This window comes from Perca fluviatilis, chromosome 3, assembly GCF_010015445.1.
Source record: "Perca fluviatilis chromosome 3, GENO_Pfluv_1.0, whole genome shotgun sequence".
Taxonomy (NCBI): domain Eukaryota; kingdom Metazoa; phylum Chordata; class Actinopteri; order Perciformes; family Percidae; genus Perca; species Perca fluviatilis.
This window is the reverse complement of record NC_053114.1, coordinates 25,417,515-25,437,220: the sequence shown is the minus strand read 5'-3', so window position 1 is coordinate 25,437,220 and position 19,706 is coordinate 25,417,515. Positions and strand designations below refer to the sequence as shown.

General features: G+C 39.7%; 1 protein-coding gene across 2 annotated transcripts; it reads left to right on the top strand.

Annotated features, from left to right (window-relative positions):
- Window positions 1-10,841: 10,841 nt before the first annotated feature.
- On the top strand, window positions 10,842-19,403 carry eif4g2a (eukaryotic translation initiation factor 4, gamma 2a). Of its 2 annotated transcripts, XM_039794930.1 has the most exons (21): window positions 10,842-10,986; window positions 12,152-12,257; window positions 12,389-12,445; window positions 12,924-13,049; window positions 13,191-13,293; window positions 13,813-13,941; window positions 14,032-14,098; window positions 14,201-14,352; window positions 14,511-14,621; window positions 14,714-14,896; window positions 15,031-15,172; window positions 15,281-15,444; window positions 15,549-15,656; window positions 15,953-16,063; window positions 16,160-16,264; window positions 16,351-16,566; window positions 16,792-17,050; window positions 17,169-17,373; window positions 17,498-17,706; window positions 17,806-17,927; window positions 18,251-19,403. In XM_039794930.1, the coding sequence occupies exons 1-21, from the start codon at window positions 10,854-10,856 to the stop codon at window positions 18,314-18,316; spliced, it is 2,874 nt and encodes a 957-aa protein (XP_039650864.1). In that variant the 5' UTR covers window positions 10,842-10,853; the 3' UTR covers window positions 18,317-19,403. The 2 variants fall into 2 exon arrangements, with proteins under 2 accessions (XP_039650864.1, XP_039650865.1); XM_039794931.1 differs by lacking the exon at window positions 12,389-12,445.
- Window positions 19,404-19,706: the final 303 nt, after the last annotated feature.

Sequence of the window (19,706 nt, the reverse complement as noted above, 5' to 3'; positions counted from 1 at the left end):
GAAAATAGCACTATTTTATCTGGGTAAGATTTAATGCAGCAACCAATGAAAAAAAAGCAAAGCATACAGACACTTCCCTAAACATTCGCTCATTCAGAGACCAGAGACCCAAACGGGGCTCTGTGTCTGTCAGAAGGTCTGAGATCTACCGTATCAGTAGAGCAATCACGTAATGCACAGCAGACTATGGTGCAGGTGAATTATTTTCTGAAATATATTGACTATTATAACTTTATTTTTCTCAAAGTATCACGACTCCTCCAAAACTCAGATAAAAGAGATATTTTGAATGTGCACAAAGTTTTGAACATGAGCAGAAATCTTGCTCTAATAAATCATATTACAGTCCAGGGGTTTATTAATTCATTAAAATGAATTAATGTATCATTGACGTGAATAATTGTCATATGCACATTTAAGGAGGTTACTTCCTCAACAAAAGATGCAAAAGGGAAGAGTAAATGATGCCTGAAGGCTACATGTGTGCTGACTCAGATATAATTAGAAAAGTCGATCTACAGGAGAATAAATAGATGAAAGCAATACAGAATGCCTGAGCCTAACTGCCATATATTCCATTATGTTTTAATCTATGTTTACCTTTACATAAAGATTTCCAGCATAAATTGATTCAGAAAAAGGTATAAATAGGTACATACAAATTCACCAGAATGCAGGAAATGAAGAGTTTAATGCTCAAAATGTTCTGGGGGAGGACCCCCACACCCCCCCATTATCATAAGTAACCATGCAGAAATTGAATAAATACTTTGTATTTGGTTGAATTGTCAGTGCCATGTGTCAAATCTTTTCTTTTATTTAATTATTCAATTATTAATAATAACAACAAAAACACTAATTATAATAATATTAATGAAACACCCCTATTCCTGCGACTTGTCCAACCCGCCACCAATCTATGATCTTTTTTTGGGGAGGTGTCACTCTTGCCTGTCTTCAAAACTTGAGAGCCCTGGTTATAACCATGAGGGAACGTTCCCTAAACGTTAGTTTTTGGTTTGGTTCGAACTAACCTTTAGAGAACTAAAAACTAATGTTCCCCAACGTTCCCTAAACGTTCTGTGTTAGTGGGGATATGTCTGCTCCAAGGTAAGTAAAGCTAGCGAGCTAATGCTGCGTTCCAGGCAACCCGTAACTCTTCTACTCGTGAAAGAACCCTGGAACAGCAGTCAAACCCATAACTTACTACTCGTGAACTCGTACCAGATCGTTGTACTCCCAGTTACAGTTTTTGACGTCACACACACATAAACAACAATTTGATGCTGTACAGACGCCATTTATTAACAGTGATAAGTAGAAATAAATAGACATAAATAGGCAACGTAAAGTAACTTAGATAGCTAACTATCAACGTTCGGTAGCCACTATCTAACGCTAGCTAGAAGGGTTTGTGGTGACTTTGCCTTGAAGTCGTAACTTACGGGCTAAAAACTGTGTCTGGAACGCAGCATAACTTATATCAATTATCAATAAGTATTTTAAGTAGCTAAGTACATAACAGTTACAATCTGTAAAACTGGACTTAAGTTAACAGTTGTGGTACTATATAGCATTATTATCGAAAGTAGTAAAGTTAGAACATTAGATACTTTATTATTCCGTAGGAAATTCAGGCAGCCTGATAGCTGTTAGCCTGTCAAGCACATGTTGCTATCGACACAGATAATTTAGCGAGAGGTTGACGGTCATTGAACATATCCCTCCACTGCATATTGCAGCCCTTTCTGTCGTGCCCTGGAGGATATGTATGCTGCATTCTCCAAAACCAATCACTACCTATGTAGCTCAACCCAGCCATGGCTATGTGTCTGGTTCTCAATTGTTTGACGGGCGTAGTAAGAATAACTAGGGGGCGTGGCTTTTGCGAACGGTGCCTAATTATTAGTTTAGTCGAGACAATTGGTTACTATTAGCCGGGTAAAGAGCACCGTGAGGTCACGGCATTTTCAGCAGCCGTTGCAGTTGCGGCAATGACCTTCAAGACAGGGGCCGGGGGAAAATTTCTGCACAACACCGGCATATTCTATTAAAATAGATATTCTGATTAGCTAGGTAGCTAGAACATTAGACAAAAAGTGTCCGAGCCTGATCAAAGTTCGTTTACATTATGCGACCAAAACGTTAACGTTACCTCACTAAGATGTCCTCCATGGAAATCACGTCTTTTCTGTTAAAGTAGTTTTCTTCTAGTTCTCTTTCACTAGTATGGTCCATTTTTTTCAGCAACAATTGCAGCAGCTCCACCAAGAAACTAAAGGAAAAGTTGTTTTGGTTTGATTTGATCACCCCCACCCTTACCCCCGCCCTTAAATTACCATAGCAACCTTCTATGCTGAACTAGAAATGGAATCATTATAAAATATATTTTTTTCTCACTAAACTTTAGCTAGGCCTACTGTGTTTAAAAAATATTTAATTCATGATTATTAAGCATTTGTTGCATAATACGGAAGGCTAGCATTAACAGCAGGCACTGGCAAAACCCACAACATGTGTTTAATAGCATACGTATTGGCTTTAGTAAGCTCATTTAAAGATAATTATATTGGTATCGTAAAACTACGGAAGGAAAAAATTGCATGGCTTTTTTAACAGCCTCATGAAACTACTAAAACAAACTAGAGAACCAGGGCATTCAGACGATGCATGGTTCCCTTTGACCCATAAAGGGTTTCTGAGCTAGTTTTCAAGAACAGCAGTGGTCCCCATCCAATCGCTGAAAAGTGCAATTCTTACAGAAATCTACTAATGTCAAACGTGTTTGATACCAAATCACCACAAGTGCAAACCAAAGGACATGCAACCACACAATAAAATGAAGCAACAGCCAACACAATGGACACAAAGCAAAGCACAAAGTAGCACATGTCAAAAATTTGGGAAGTCACACCAGCCACGCCACTGCCCAGCATATGGAGTGACCTGCAACAGATGTGGTAAGCAGAACCATTATGCAAGGATGTGTGGGACAGGACAAATACAGCCGAGAAAGTCTGTACATGAAATAGATGCAGGAATTGATACCCTGTTTATTGGAACAGTGGATACAGACTAGATGCTAAAACAGACAACTCCTGGTATTCAAGCATAACTGTTGGAAACACACCTGTCCGATTCAAGATGGACACAGGAGCAGACGCCAATGTCCTGCAACTGCAGGTGTTCAAATCCTTGGCGAGGAAGGCCAGACGTGAGAAGAGAACAAAGCTCAGCCTGAAATCCACTAAAACTGTGCTGACGGCATACGGTGGGGCGAGGCTGAAGCCAGAAGGCATGCTCACACTCACATGTTCCAAGGCAAGGGCCCAAGCAAATCTTACATTCTATGTATCAAGGCACTCCCCTGTACCCATCTTAGGCGGGGAGGCATGTGAACAGCTGGGTCTGGTCAAAAGGGTGGATGTGGATACATTGAATGTGAAATGCCTAGCGAGGAAGGACGACCTGCTAACCCTGCACCCAACAGTCTTTGAAGGTCTTTGTGAGTTCGATGGTGAATATCACATCCACACAGATCCTAACATCACACCAGTGATACATGGGTGCAGAAAAATACCACTAGCAATAATGGACAAACTTAAAGACACACTTGACAGCCTATTGCAGGCTGATGTGATTACACGAGTGACTGAACCCACATCATGGGTGAATAGCCTGGTGGTCACTGAAAAAAAAGACAAGAAGAAACTACGGGTCTGTTTGGATCCCAGTGATTTGAATAAGGCGATCCTGAGACAGCATTACTCCATTCCCACAACAGAAGAGGTACTGAGCAAGTTTGCTGGGAAGAAAATATTCTCTGTGCTTGATGAGAAAGATGGCTACTGGCAGGTGAAGCTAGATAAAGCATCATCGCTGCTTTGCACTTTCAACACCCCATGGGGAAGATACAGATTCAAACGCCTACCTTTTGGAATCAAATCTGCAAGCGAAGTCTTCCAGCAACGCAACTGTGAAACCTTCGGAGACATTGAAGGAGTTCATATCATTGCTGATGATATGATTATTGCAACTTCTACAGAGACGGAACACGACGAGATACTAGAGAAAGTGTTGGCCAGAGCAAAAGAAGCAAACGTGAAATTCAATAAAGACAAAATACAGTTTAAAGTGGACAAAGTTAAATACATGGGACATGTTGTCACTGCAGAAGGCGTGAAGGCAGACGAAGCAAAAATTAAAGCCATCACAGAGATGCCGCCACCTACCGACAAAGCAGGACTACAACGTATGCTGGGCATGATAAAATACCTCGCACAATACATTCCAGGTGAGGCCACCCTCACAGCACCTCTGAGACAGCTGCTGCGTAACGACATGGTGTGGCTGTGGCAACACGACCATAATGAAGCCATCAAGAAGCTCAAATTGGCACTTACAAATGCACCAGTGCTCAAGTTCTTCGACCCAAAGAAACAGCTGGTCATACAGGCTGATGCATCTAAGGACGGTCTAGGAGCATGTCTGCTACAGGAGGGACACCCAATAGCCTATGCATCGAGAGCGCTGACTGAGCCTGAGAGGAATTATGCGCAAATAGAGAAGGAGCAACTGGCCATTGTGTTCGCTGTCAGAAAGTTTCATCAATATGCTTACGGCGTGAAAGTTGAGTTTCATTCAGACCATAAACCACTGGAGAACATCCTAAGAAAGCCCTTGGGCACAGCTCCGTCCAGATTGCAGAGAATGTTACTCCAGCTACAGAGATATGACCTAGATGTCTCCTACAAGCCAGGTAAAGAGCTGCTCATTGCAGACACACTGTCCCGAGCTGTCATACAAGAACAAGAAACAATAGAGGAGGACATGGCTGAAGAGAAGGTGATCTACACTTTGGAGCCCACGGAGGCTCTCAGCACAGCGGCTCTACAAAAGCTCAAGGGCGAGACACAGAAAGATGAAACCCTGCAGCGCCTGCAAAACAGGCACACACATGGCTGGCCACATCACAAGAAACAGGTGGACAGTCGTGTGGCACAATACTGGCCTATCAGACACACTGTGTCAATGAGAGACGGCATATTGTTTGCTGGTGACAGAATAATCATTCCAAGCGTCTGTAAACAAGAAATGCTACATAAGCTACATGTGGCGCATCAAGGAATGCAAAGAACAAAGGCACTGTCCAGAAAACACTTTTACTGGCCAGGAATGACGAGAGACATTGAACAAATGATTGAAGCCTGCAGCACATGTCAACAGTTCCAGTCAAGAAACCAGAGAGAGCCGATGATCTCGCACGACATACCTGAGCTCCCGTGGCTCAAGTTGGGAGCAGACATCTTTGAAATTCAAGGTCAGTCATATCTCTTGATAGTGGACTATTTCTCAAAGTACCCAGAGGTACTGAACATTAGGGACAAGTCATCACATGCAGTCATCAGGAAGATGAAATCAGTGTTTTGCAGACTAGGAGTTCCAAAAGAGATTGTGTGTGACCACGTTCCCTTTTCAAGTTATGAAATGCATGACTTTGCATCATCATGGGGCATAGAACTCACTCACTCTAGCACACGCTATCCACAGTCTAATGGCTTAGAGAACGGTGAAAAAGGTGAAACAGGTGATTAAGAAGGCACAACAAACAGGAACAATTCTCCTGCTCAGCTGCTTATGGGCAGGGTACTGAGGAGCACTCTACCAAGCTCTAGTTCCATTCTCCAGCCTGCAGTACCCCAGAAAGCACACTCTGTTCTCCAAAACCTACAGAAAAGACAGCAGCGGTACTACAACAGAGGTACGAAGCGGCTTCCTAACCTGTGTCCCGGCGACACTGTGCACATGGAGACTGCACAGGGTTGGCGTCCAGCTGTTGGTGACAGCGGAGAGAAGCGAACATCGTTCCTACAACATTGTATCCTCATCTGGGCAGCACTACAGAGGCAACAGGCGCCATCTGAGGAAAACGTCAGTCTGCACTCAGGCGACCTCTGATGCAGACTTAGTGGATGAGGACCTGCCAGGCTCAACGGGTACGAGTGAAGCAGAGATTGCAGACTCTCAGTCTTTATCCACACAGACTCCAACTCACACCAGGAGCGGGCAAGTCATTAGACCACCTGAGAGGTTTAAAGACTTTCAGATGGGTCAACACTGACAGTTCGAGCAGGAGATGTCAAGCTTTGGTATCACATCTTGTCAGACTTAAAAAAAAAAAAAAGATGTGAAATGTTAGGTTATCCGTTCCAATATTATGATGACTGTTTGGTAACAGATCTTCGTGAAATGTGTGAAGTTTGAAATATTGTTCTCTTATAATATGCTATCTTGTGCTGAAAAGTTGCCTATTCGACATGCCTTTTACAGAAGTTGACACAAGATAGATGTTGTTCAGTCAGTGTCTTGGGGGTGTTAACAAATTAGAAGAACAATACCAAACTAAGTATTAATTTGAGTCTATTAGTACATCACATGATGTTCAATACGGATTAGGTGGGCAATTCAAGTGTTGAAGGTTAATCTTCATGTTAAGAAAGGGGGATGTAGTATATAGGGCCGCGTACTGATACACTCAAGGTTAAGGAGCCTTGTGCAGGGATACGGTGCCTTAGAACAGTTGGGAATACGATGTGAGATGTAGCTACGCATGATGGTTTGTGTTCCATGTGGTTATAAGTGTAAAATAAACTTCCACTGAGGAATCTACATCTGCTCACTATCATGGTTATTACAACGAAATACTACAATCACAGCATGGGTTTTTCTCTGGTGTTCCTCATGGTCTTGGTGTCTTAATGTGGTATTTTGGAGGGATTAATGACATTTTTTTTATTAATTCTCGAGTGGTAGAAGGCCTACAAAATGGTTAAATGTGCACCATATCTATGTAACAAATGGTATTAAACCAAAAACCGACAACAAGACATAGGCTAAGCTAGCATGAGAATGGTCATCATACACTCATATCATAATGTATTAAACGTTCACAATTTGTTTTAATTAATTAATCAATTTGGCAATTTATTTCTAATTTAGAAAACACAGTTTGAGCTGCATGTCAAATTCATCCTCAGGATCCCAACTTTCAAATGCTGTATACCACTTCTATGTGGAATCTATTGACCTGCTATCACCCCCTAAGCATTCCCTGTCCCCCACCCATACCTCTCTAGAAAAAGGGGACATAATGCTAAGGGGTTAAAAATAAACAACTGAGGGTACTTCTCTGTTCTTTTGGTTTTTGCTTCTGTTGCTATGAAACTGGCAACACTTAAAAATACATAATACATGAAGATTTGATTTTGGGAATACCATAGAAATACAATTTTATTTCTATGGGGAATACTAACTGATGTTCTCTTTCTCAGATGTCTGGATGAATATCTTGTAATATGTTGTAGTTTTTTAAGGGTAAGGATTTATTTTTACATATTATGTCTTAAAGAAGTTACAACCATCAAAACATATTTTTTTATATAACTATATCTGTATGGGTATCTTGAGTGAAAGACAGACAGCATCTCTAGGGCGAGAAGCAAGTGTTAAACATGAAAAAGAAAACATGGAGGTACATAGTGATTTAAAGAGTGTGTACAGCAGCTTTACAATTAATTGTATTTATAATGTAAAATCATAACAGAAGTTATCTCAGAACTCTTTTCATATAAATCAGGTCTAGACCACACTTTAATTTACAGAGGCAAGGCAAGGCAAGGCAGCTTTATTTGTATAGCACATTTCAGCAACAGGGCAATTCAAAGTGCTTTACATAAAACATTAAAGAGCAGTAAGAAAACAATTTAAAACAATTTAAAAACATTAATAAACAAATTAAAAACATTAAAAGACAATAATAAAAAAAACAGAGACCCAACATTCCCCAATTAGCAAGCACTTGGCGCATAATAACCATGTTTAGTTTAGGGAGGGCTTTCTCTCATTGCTCTTTTGTGAAATGCATGTGTTTTCTGCCACCTCGAATGCAGTTTATTAATATGAGATAGTTTGACATAAACCATAGACATTTTGCAATATGTCCCTGTTTTTTTACTGTTTACACAATTTAGCAACACAAACACATTATGCACTTGGTCCAAACTGCACTTTATTGTTGTCTGATACATATATCGTACATGTTTGGAAAGCACTAAAGGACAAAGCGGTGTTCTATAATTACAAACCTGTAGAATTGTAAGACTTTTCATTACGATATAATACGGCTGACTTCTGTTTATTTCTGTTTTTGAGAGTGGTGAAAAGGTTGAAGCCATAACTCCAGCACTCTAGGGGTACGCAGTAATGAAACCTGAGATTTATCAGGCCCCATGTTGTTCTTGGGCCATCGAAGCCGTGGATGATATAGGTTTTGTATTCTTTTCATTTCCAAACATTAAAAACCTCAACCATATCAATCGCTTCATCTAGAGGTTCTATGCCAATAAACAAAATGTTAGAAGGGGATGGAAATCACTGATCTAAGACAAGTTAATAAAAAGTAAGACACCCCAAGTATTTTGTACATTGTGTACAGTATTTCACATCAGAGTCCAGTTAAAACTAAACATAATAAGATGTTTTACCAACAAACACAATGTCAGTACTATTCAGGTTTAACTATGTCACAACAAGACAGTGGAAATGCAGTTTCAACTTGTTATCGCTCACTATGCAGATTTAATATTGCCTTTGCACTACAATTACTCATACGCAATATAAAAGTTATTGAGTTCTGGAAACAAACTTTGCTCTTTTAATATGTTTGTGTCTTATCTGGATTATTTTCATCATCATGACAGCTTATCTTGCACAATGTGCGGCGCAGTGTAACCTGAGCTTGAAAACAGGCGTTACCAGTCTGGTCTTGCACTGTAGTCATTTACTGGCAGATGGAGGAAGTGACTCATGTTCCCAAGTCAGTGTGAACAATAACAGGGGGGTTGTATTCTCAATAATACATCCAATCCACAACATTTGTTATGAAACTGTTACACCCCACACCTTCTACTCAAATGTACAATAGAATGAGAAAGACAAAATGAGATAAAGTGCAGACCTCATCAGATCAAGAGCTTACAGTCTCTGGACACAAAACCTTAAAAAGCCTATGATAACCAGCTCTTACAGAAGGGGAATTAGTTTAGACATTTTGTCCTAATGGTGGTGCTACAAGAAAGGGCAGGTGTTCATAAACACATTAGGATTCATCCTGTGGGGCCCATGAATATCCACTGCAAATTCTATGGAAATATTGCCACTACAGTAGCTTTTGAAAGGTCAGGTAGTCATAAAAACCATTTGGAATCCTCTGGGGACCAGAGCTTTATGTAAATGAAGCCAGTATCTTTACTCTTTGCATCCACACATATGAGTGGGCAGAAACAGAAAGGATGAATGTGAAATCAGCCTGTTAGTCCATGTGGTTAAACTCAATAAATGGTTTAATCATGTATGCATGCCACAATAGGTTCAAAATTATACTCTGAGCAGGCTCATCAAAAACCATTGGGGCATCTTGGTGGCAGACTGCAGTTGGTTTGATTCCTGTGTCAACAGCCATTGATTCCTCAATGCCCTGAACTCAACCATGTAGAGGAGAGCAAAAAAAAAGTAGCAATAAATAAATAAAGTTTCACTGGTGACTTTACAATCCAGTCGTTTTTTTTCAACTGTGATGAAGGTCACTTTTCCATGGAAAACAATTTTCACCAGGAAAAGAAAACAGAATAGATCAAAAGGCACGGTAAAAAATGAAAATTCACGGTAAGTGAAAATTAGGACATGAAAGTCAAATTCTTTAAACGTTACAATTTTGACTCATTATTTCATAACTGTTGACTAAAAATTAGAGATACTAAGTCAAAATTATGAGATGGAAAGTCAAAACTGTGAGAGGGTAAGTCAATATTATGAGATACCAAGTCAAATTTCTGAAATAGTGAGTCAAAGATGAGACACTACAAATATGACTCACTATTTCATAACTTTGAATACAAATTATGAGATGAAAAGTTAATATCATGGAATAGTGCTATTTTGGCTAAAAAATATACTAAGTTAAAAAATATCAAAAGTCACAATTGTGAGATTTTAAGTCATGAGATAGTAAGTCGAAATTTTGAATTAGCCTGCCATACAATTATGTAGACTTTTTTTTCTTTTGTTGAATTTTGATTTCATGCCAGGGCTGGGTGATATGACGATAATATTTAGTCAAAACGATATAAAAATGTATATTGTATAGCCTATATTTTTCTATATCTTTTCTATCGAGATGAGGAAAAACTGAACTGCGTTACAACAATATTCCGCCATTTGGATGACTATCTATGTTCTGATCCTTGTACATTTAGTTCATTTTGCACTACAGATTTTAATGAAATTAGAAAATACTTTTCATTTGTCAAGTAGGCTATTTAATTCACACAATATACAAAAATAGGCTTTACTTTACCATGTGGTTATTTATTTGACTATTCAGTTAATAATGAATTACCAGAAAGCATGCTATGTGATATAGGCTAGTTGTTGAGATGTACAATTACCTATAGGGATAGCAAATTTTGGCCATATCGCCCCGCCCTACTACTAACTTTTCATCTACATTTTTCTTTACCTGGCGAAAATGGTCCTTCCTTTGTTTCCGTCATAGCCTACATCACAAGACCAGAGTGCCTGACACCAGAGTGCCTGACACAATCACACAAGTCAAAGGGGGATAGCGTCAAAAAAATTAAGTATACCGTTCACAGATTTATCTTAGGTGGTGCCAGCACATCTCTAACTGCAATGCTAGAGAATAACCCCTCTGGATAAGATACCAGATATGCTGTTGATGAGAGCAGATTGCGAAACGTTCATGAGTTCTCCGTAGGTGACGTCGGCAGGGTGGGATGATGACGTTTGAGAAGGCCCTGTACAAAAAGCAGCTTCCGCATGACGTAGATGAACAGTCAGCATTCTTTCTTCGCTGTAGCTCTCGCCGTCTGAACCGTCGTGTTGCAACAACATTGCCGAACCTTTTAGGTGAAAACACGGTTTTTTGATCTCAATTTTCTATTCTGTCTTTATTTTTCTTCTCTTGGAGGACAAGACAACAATCACACTGACGTTCCTTTTGTGAAGGTAAGATAATTCTGCGTCGTTGTAGCCTGGCTAACGTGAAGCTAGCTAACTAGCTAAGCTAACCGACCGGTCTGGTAGGAAGTTCATCTTGGGTCGATTATTTAGCGTTATGTGATATTCATAGCGGTAAAATACTAATGTAGGGTTTCACGTTAGCGTTAGCTGAATTCGTTGACGTAGACAACTTGGGATGAACCGGTTTTGCGTTCAGGAAAAACGACGGGTTTTCAATAGTTGTTTATAGCAGCTTATTATCCGTTAGCTCCCCGGCGGCCTGCTGTTGAGCAAAACCATCAAGATGTCGTCGTATGTGGACATCCGGTGTCTGAACAAAGACCTCAGAACATCAGCTGATGGGGGTTTCTTCTTGGTCTACATTATACTCCTTTTTATATCCGATTCCATGCCGATTTCGTTGGATTATAGAAAATACGTATATCATTTTTTAAAACCCTGTGTTTTAGCATTTTTTTTTGTTGGCACATCTTATAATTTAGGGAAATAACATTATGAACCACGTAGCTACTTACATTCAGTCCATCGAGATTTGCATTTTTATTTTATTTCCGAGATATCAAATTGACCTAGCATAAATTAATGGACGTGGATAATTCAAGCACATGTAATCCTGGTTTTCCCCCTCGGACAGCGTTCTGTGATTGAGGTCAGGTTTAGGTTACCGTTAGTTAGATAAGGTAACGTTACGCGTAGGTAACTTGGGTCAACCTTATTAGTTATATATGACGGATTTGCAAAAGATGAGACTTTAAGGTTTTGGGTTGGGTTAAGGTAATGAGAAGCACAAAGCTATCGGGGAAATGGCTAGCTAAGTGTGCTAAGCTAGCACGGAGCACCGTTTCATCTAACGTTAATGTTACTCAACAATTTGGCGGAAATCCGTTACACAGTAAATAAATAGGAGATATACTAGCTATATCAGATAATAGTAACCGCTTGATTTTAACGTTAAAGTGCTTGATAACCCGTAAACTTGTCTTTTGTTTGCATTTACACCCATCATTAGTTATCAGCTAACTTGTTACTTTATATCGGTCTTTGCTTCCAGGTCGCTCTTTCCTTCCCACTCCCGGAACATTATTCTTTTCAGATATACTTTGTCAAGCCGCCAAAGTGGAGAGTGTCGTTGCACAAGGGGGTCCTTCTCGTTTCAGGTATTAAACATTACCCACTTACACTGGTCTTTTTATACTGATAAACCTTTACAACAGCTCAAATAAGGGCTTAGGATCACATCTCCTTATGTTAAGTTAAAACCTTTTTTTTTTTCCTTTTTGTATCACAGTGTAGGGGGAGGAGGTGGGGGTGCACCTCAGCACTATCCCAAGACTGTCGGCAACAGGTGATTTTTTTTTTTTTCTCCAAAGTTTCCTCTCACATGGAACACCTAGTCACTAATTTGTATTCCATAACCATCCCCACTGGACTTAAATTGTACACCCACATTTTTTTTTTTTACTGTCAACACATCAGGAGGAAAGGTGTCTCATAAATGGTTTCTTTAGTCTCTGAATATATTTCTAATATAGCTCTACACTACCCCTGGTGGTTTCCCGTTATTGGGATGCAATGAATGTTCTACAGCTTTACTCTAGCTTTACTTTAATATTTTGACACACGCAGGCAGCATGTAAGCTACAGGTGTTTTTAACTGCTTTTCTCAATGACTTAAATGTGTATTACCAAGACGGGTTACATGTCGTTTCAAGTTGGCAGTTTTGCATCTTTAGGTAGAAACTATTTGGCCATCGTTGGCAACCCACCCACCATGTGTTTCTGATAAATATTTCTGTATTGATTTTGTTTTGTGTCCATTACAGCGAGTTCCTGGGGAAAACCCCAGGTTCTAGCGTTCAGAGATGGGTACCTTCTCGAAGCACTAGACGAGATGCCAACTCCTCCAACGAGAAAGGGCAAAATGATGCGATCTTCAGGAAAGTGAGAGGGTACGTTTCCAATTAAATCCACATTAACTTTAGTTCAGAGTATTACTTAAATAATGGGCCTTGGAAAATTAGTTGCTGCTTCATTGATAGTTGTTGGTTACCATATATATATATTTTTTTTTAATCGGTCTTCTTTTTCAGCATACTTAATAAGCTGACTCCTGAGAAGTTTGACAAACTATGCCTGGAGCTCCTCAATGTGGGTGTAGAGTCCAAACTTGTCTTAAAAGGAACCATCTTGTTGGTGAGTGTTCTTTTTTAGCTGTATTCATGTATAATGCTACGTACAATTTACTTCCCAAGATGGGAGCTGGGAATGACTTTACACCCGAGTTGATTGCTTTTCAGTACATGTTGGAAATAACATAATTGTTCACAGACCAGGGGAAGTGGATTTTACTTTAGCCATTGTTAACAATCCCAGGTGATTACAATGCATCCAAATACCGTAGAAACATGCCCACAGTTAAGAGTTGGACAGTACTGTGTGTTAGACTGATTCAATGAGACAGAAGTGCTAACAAAGTATATTACTACCGCTTTTACTTCTGTTAATTCGTAGAGCAACCATCTTGGATTTTGAGGTCAGTTTTGGTGAGGTTCTCTCGGCTTTCTGATTCTAACTAAAAACCCTGACTGAAGGGCGCCCTCTTTGCAGTTGAAATTTCTGACTGGAGCTCAGAAACTTCCCATTTCAAATGGAAAGCACCATTATTTCGTTTTTAAATGGTCACTTCATTTGTTTCCATTTCTTTCTCTTTAGATCGTTGACAAAGCCCTCGAAGAGCCAAAGTATAGTCAGTTATACGCTCAACTATGTCGCCGCTTGGCAGAGGATGCACCGAACTTTGAAGACCCAGCAGAAATTCAAGCAACACAAAAGCAGAATACTGTAAGTTATTTTAACAATAGGGTTTGCACAGGAATATGGATACTACGCTGATATTTTCAGTCTGGACTTTATACAAATTCTGTTTTACAGACCTTCAGAAGGCTTCTGATTTCCAAGCTTCAAGATGAGTTTGAGAACCGCGCCAGCAATGTTGACAGTAAGTGAATTTGATACAAGTGGTTGGTTACAAAATGCATTCGGTCATGTCTTGCATGAATTTTTTTATTTTAAATTTTTTTTTTGTCCTTTCTTTCTGTAGTCTTTGACAAAGATGACACCCCTCTCACCTCTGAGGAGGAGGAGCAGCGTGGTATTGCAAAGCTCAAGATGCTGGGCAACATCAAATTCATCGGGGAACTTGGCAAACTCAACCTCATCCATGAATCTATCCTTCATAAGTGCATCAAAACAGTTGAGTTCTGTTGAATAATGTTTACATGGTTAGGTGTGATCCTAAAACTGTCAGATGCTGCCAAAGCACTCTGGCAGTTAGATACCCAAAGCTACCTCAACTGTAAGAAGTTACATTAATGTGTATTAAATGTTACTAATTTTTTTTTTTTTTTAAGCTTTTGGAAAAGAAGAAGAGAGTCCAACTTAAGGATATGGGTGAAGATTTGGAATGCCTCTGTCAGATAATGAGAACAGTGGGACCTAAACTTGATCATGAAAAGGCTAGGGTGAGTATGTGGAGAAAACAACCACATTTTCTTTATTATTTTTTTCTTAAAATTTCTTTGTTCCATTTTAATAACAAATCCTCTCTTTGTAGTCTCTGATGGATCAGTATTTCAGCCGCATGCGGTCCTTAACGAACAACAAGGAACTGCCAGCTAGGATCCGTTTCCTGCTGCAGAACACAGTGGAGCAGCGAGACAACAACTGGGCCGCTCGCAAGGCTTATACTGACAACGGCCCAAAGACGATCAATCAAGTTCGTCAGGATGCAGTCAAGGTAGATCTCCTCGTCCACTTTTGGGTTGAACTGTCCATTTTATAATGGACCGTATAAGAAAGATTACTGTACCAGTCTTGTCCATAGTGTGTTGTATCCTTAGATTCTGACTGGATTCGAACTGTGCTTTGCAGGATTTGGGTGTTTTCATTCCACCTTCGAGCGATGGAATGAGGAATGAATTCTTCATGGAAAACTCCTCCTTCCTGCCAACAAGGATCAAGTTTGACCGGGAAACTCTTGGTGGACTGGCTGATATGTTTGGACAAATGCCTGGTATGTCACAGCTTTTATCCCCTCAGTGATAAGAGTTACACTATCTCCATTTAATGAGTGATCCTTTCTAGAAATGGTTTTTAATGTTGGTTGTCTTGTTTTGGGTAGGAAGTGGCATTGGTACAGGTCCAGGAGTCATACAGGATCACTATTCCCCTACCATGGGACGTCATCGCACAAACCCACTTTACAATGGCCACATTGGAAACGGCAATGGTTCACACCAGCCTCAGTTTGAAGCGGGAAGCAAACCGTATATAAAACCAAACCAGGTACATATAGTTCATCTACAGTGTAATTTTTCAGTATTTGTAATGGTGAATCAGGGAGTGGTCATTTCTAACTAATCTGTGAAATTGCTTTTTTTTTAAAAAAGGGGCAGAGTTCACCTGTTTTTAACCACAAACAGAATCACCCAGTGCAGATGCAGTCTAAGGATATGGCTCCACGATTTGGCAAGAAGGGGAAGGTCAATGCTGATGAGGTACAACCACGTACATTAATGAACTAAGATGGTTTGGATTATTTGAAGTTTATTTGTCGGAGTTGTCTTTTAAATAGATCCTGTTTCAGCTGTATTATATATATATATATATATATATATATATATATATATATATATATATATATATATATATATATATATATATATATATATATATATATATATATATATATATATATATATATATATATATATATATATATATATATATAAAATAAAATAAAAAGTAATATTATAGTTGGTAATTGTTAGAAACTCTGTCTTCACCCCTCTAGATTAGCCTGAGGCCGGCACAGTCCTTCATCTTGAGTAAAAAACAAATCCCAAAGCTGCAACCACAGATGACCATGTATCCTTCAAGTGCTCAAGGTGCCCCACTCGGACAGGTAACATTATTTTTTACATAAAAAATAATGTATTGAACTGATATGGTACTCCCAGGTTCCAGAGAAGGTATATTAATTTGGTTTCTTTCTGTTTAGGCTCCACAGCTTGGCCTGAAAATCAATCCTCCTCCAATTCAGGAAAAACCTGCAAAGTCCACCAAAAAAGCTCCTCCTACAAAGGAAGAGTTGCGTAAAATGACAGTAAGTTTATCACACCGGTGCTTTCTTCGTGTCAGTATATACTTTGTGTCTAGCATACTATATCCTCATATCCTTTTCCGTGTTAGGAAACCTTGGTGGCAGATTACCTGAACAGCAAGAACGTCGACGAGGCGGTGAATGCTGTGAGGGAGATGAAGGCTCCAAAGCACTTTTTGTCCGAGATGCTCAACAAGATCGTGGTCCTGTCACTTGACCGTTCAGATGAGGATAAGGAACATGCAAGCACCCTGGTCCATGCTCTTTGCACCGAGGGCCTTGCCACTGGTGAAAATCTAATGCAGGTCAGTTCTTTTAACTATTCACAATATTTGTGTTTTTACTATATGAATAAATCTGTGTGGAACTACATGGAATTGGCCTTGGTGATTGGGTGCATACATACAAGCAAACATTTAACATGAATGAGAATAAACATACTAACAACCGATACAAAATTAAAGCTTTTACTCTGCACTAACCATTTTAACTGTTTTTGTTGTCTTTTTCGGGTTTTTTTTATTGGACAGGCCTTTTTGAGTGTTCTGGACCAGTGTCCCAAGATCGAGGAAGAAGTACCGCTGGTGAAGTCCTACCTGGCACAGTTTGCAGCACGAGCCATCATCACCGACCTGGTCAGCATCGCAGATTTGGCCCATCAGCTGGAGAACGGTGCACATTTCCCACTGTTCTTGCTCTGCCTGCAGCAGATGGTTAAACTGAAGGACCGTGAGTGGCTGGCCGACCTGTTCCAGCAGAGCAAGGTCAACATGCAGAAGATGCTGCCTGGTATGTCCAAACCCACTCTGACCATATGTTTAGTCCCAATGTCATTAATTAGGCTCTCAGTTCAAAAGATCAGTCTTTTGTGTCTACTGACTATATATTTTTTTAAATACTTTCATAGAAATCGACCAGAACAAGGACAGGATGCTGGAGATTCTGGATGGCAAAGGTCTAAGCTTTTTGTTCCCACTGATGAAACTGGAGAAGGAGCTGCTGAAGCAGATCAAAGTAGATCCCTCTCCACAGTCGATCTACAAGTGGATCAAAGACAACATCTCTCCTAAACTCCACACTGACAAAGGCTTCGTCAACATCCTCATGACCAGGTACAGCAGTGGACAGCTGACAAAATATACCTGCTTTATCAGCCATTGACAAGTTGGTTAATTTAACTCCAAACAATACATTTGCCCTTCCAAGTCTACAGTGTATTGTCTTCTTGTCTGCCAGCTTCCTGCAGTACATTGCTTACGAGATCAACCCTGATGACGATGAAGAGCAGCTTTCAGCGCCCAGTAAGGAGCAGCTGGATGAGGAGAAGCAGCAGCTGCTGTCTTTCAAGCCAGTGATGCAGAAGTTCCTACACGATCACGTTGACCTGCAGGTCGGCGCACTGTATGCCCTGCAGGTTCACTGCAATACCAAGGGTTTCCCCAAAGGTACGTACACACACTTGTTGGTCAGTGTAGCAACTCGGGGCCAAGTCGAGAGAAGGTAAACTTTGGTGCAGAAGCTTAATGATTACTCTCCTTTTCCAGGTATGTTGCTGCGCTACTTTGTGAACTTTTATGATATGGAAATAATCGAAGAAGAAGCCTTCCTTTCATGGAAAGAAGATGTCACCCAAGAATATCCAGGGAAGGGAAAAGCATTATTTCAGGTAATCTTATATACATTGCTAACAAGTATTTTTTTTTTTTTTTTTTGCTCCCCAGCAATAAACGGCAGCTCTACACATGCACACTAGAATCTGGGTTTAAGATCCGGTGTTTAGAGTATCTCAGATATGTGCATGTAAATCATATCCTGGTTTCAGAAATCTGAATAACCCCTTGTGCTAGCTGGATACAAAACAGATACTATGGCAGGAGGTGTTGAGGAATGAAGACACACCTGCACACAGATGATCAGAATATTCTTATAAGAATGTATACATGGATATGAATTACTGGGCCTAATGGAGACGCTGTGTTTATGGTGCAGGTGAACCAGTGGCTGACCTGGCTGGAGACTGCAGAAGAAGAGGAATCTGAGGATGAGGAGTACTGAGGAACAGGCCAAAGCCATGTGTTATCAGGATGCAATGAATACTTTTTTACTTGTCTCCTCCCCCCCCCTTCCCCCCCTTATCAACCCTAACTCCTTCCCTCTCTTCTTGTTTGAGTGTTTTCCAACCACTGTTACAATTCATTCCACTATGAAATGTTTTGCCAGATCAAGCCAGCATCACCACCATTATATTCATATTGTATTTATGCTTTCCTTTCTAATTTTCAATATAATTACATGTCCTGCAGCAGATGTTTTATACATTTCAATCTTGGGTTATGTTTTCGTTAACAGTAGGCAGTATTTTGCAGGAAATTGTACCAGCACCAAAACCTGACCCCCATTGTATCACCTTTTCCATCTGGTAGGAGTCACCAAGTGCTGCCATAACTATTAACTTAAAAACTGTTTACAAAAGAGAAAAGGGTCTAAGATTGCAAAGAGACTTTCTCGTTGTTTTATCCGCATTTGTTAATCAGTTTTTAGATGCACTTTGCGCAACATCATGAGTCGTTGAAATAGTAAGACACTTTCCTTGATTTGTTGAAACATGCCTAAGTTGCAGTTTTGGGCTGCCATGGTTGTTTTTGTGTGTGCTTAAACAGGCCATTTTTGTCTGAAAATTCAAAAGAAAAATCTGGATTCGACAAGTACTAACAATAATGGGCTGTTTGATTTGCACAGTGTGATTTCAGTTACCCACATTTAGTTTTAAGAATCAAGAGCTTTTTTGATGTACAAAACTTTTGTGCTGTTAGGAATGAGTCTGTGTGGCCTTTTTAATTTATCAATTCATATGGATATACCTCTAATGTATCTCGGACTATACTTGAATGTCTCGGTTCTAACATTGAGACAGCCAAAGCTTAGTTTCCCGTGCAACAGTTGTTCACCATGTGTGGAAATTTTACGTCGGTTTGCCATATGTCAAGTTTTTAAATGGTCTTTTTATCTTTATGAAATTACAAAGAATGTACTGTATGTGTACACTTTCTCCTACATTTGGGGTGTCACTGTAATGTTAAGTGCAAGAAGTTTAGTGTACAACTACAGATCAACCTTGAATAAAGTTTAACAGTTCATTTCATTGTCCTGAAGAGTTTCTTTTTTTTTCTGAGTTTTTGTTCTTAAATGTCCTAAACTTTGGTTTTAGGTTAAATCATGAGCGATAACTTGCTCTTTTTGTGTTCCATTTAAAAAGCAAAGGGTTTGAGGGGGGGGGGTTGGTAACTTGAGTGATGTACCAACCTCATACAAGAATGCACATTTCTGAAATTTATCCAACAAATGGAGCACATTATACACTACCTGATAGTCCTAATTTTTAGGTTACATAGGCTTGAATAAAGACATCAGGAAACCTGCTTAGCTCAGAGCAGTTGTAGAACTC

Coding starts and splice junctions, on each gene's coding strand:
- eif4g2a (XM_039794930.1), top strand. CDS start 10,854: ATGATGACGTTTGAGAAGGCCCTGTACAAAAAGCAGCTTCCGCATGAC. Junction 14,897..15,030: donor TTCGTCAGGATGCAGTCAAG/GTAGATCTCCTC, acceptor TGTGCTTTGCAG/GATTTGGGTGTTTTCATTCC. Junction 17,051..17,168: donor CATGCAGAAGATGCTGCCTG/GTATGTCCAAAC, acceptor ATACTTTCATAG/AAATCGACCAGAACAAGGAC.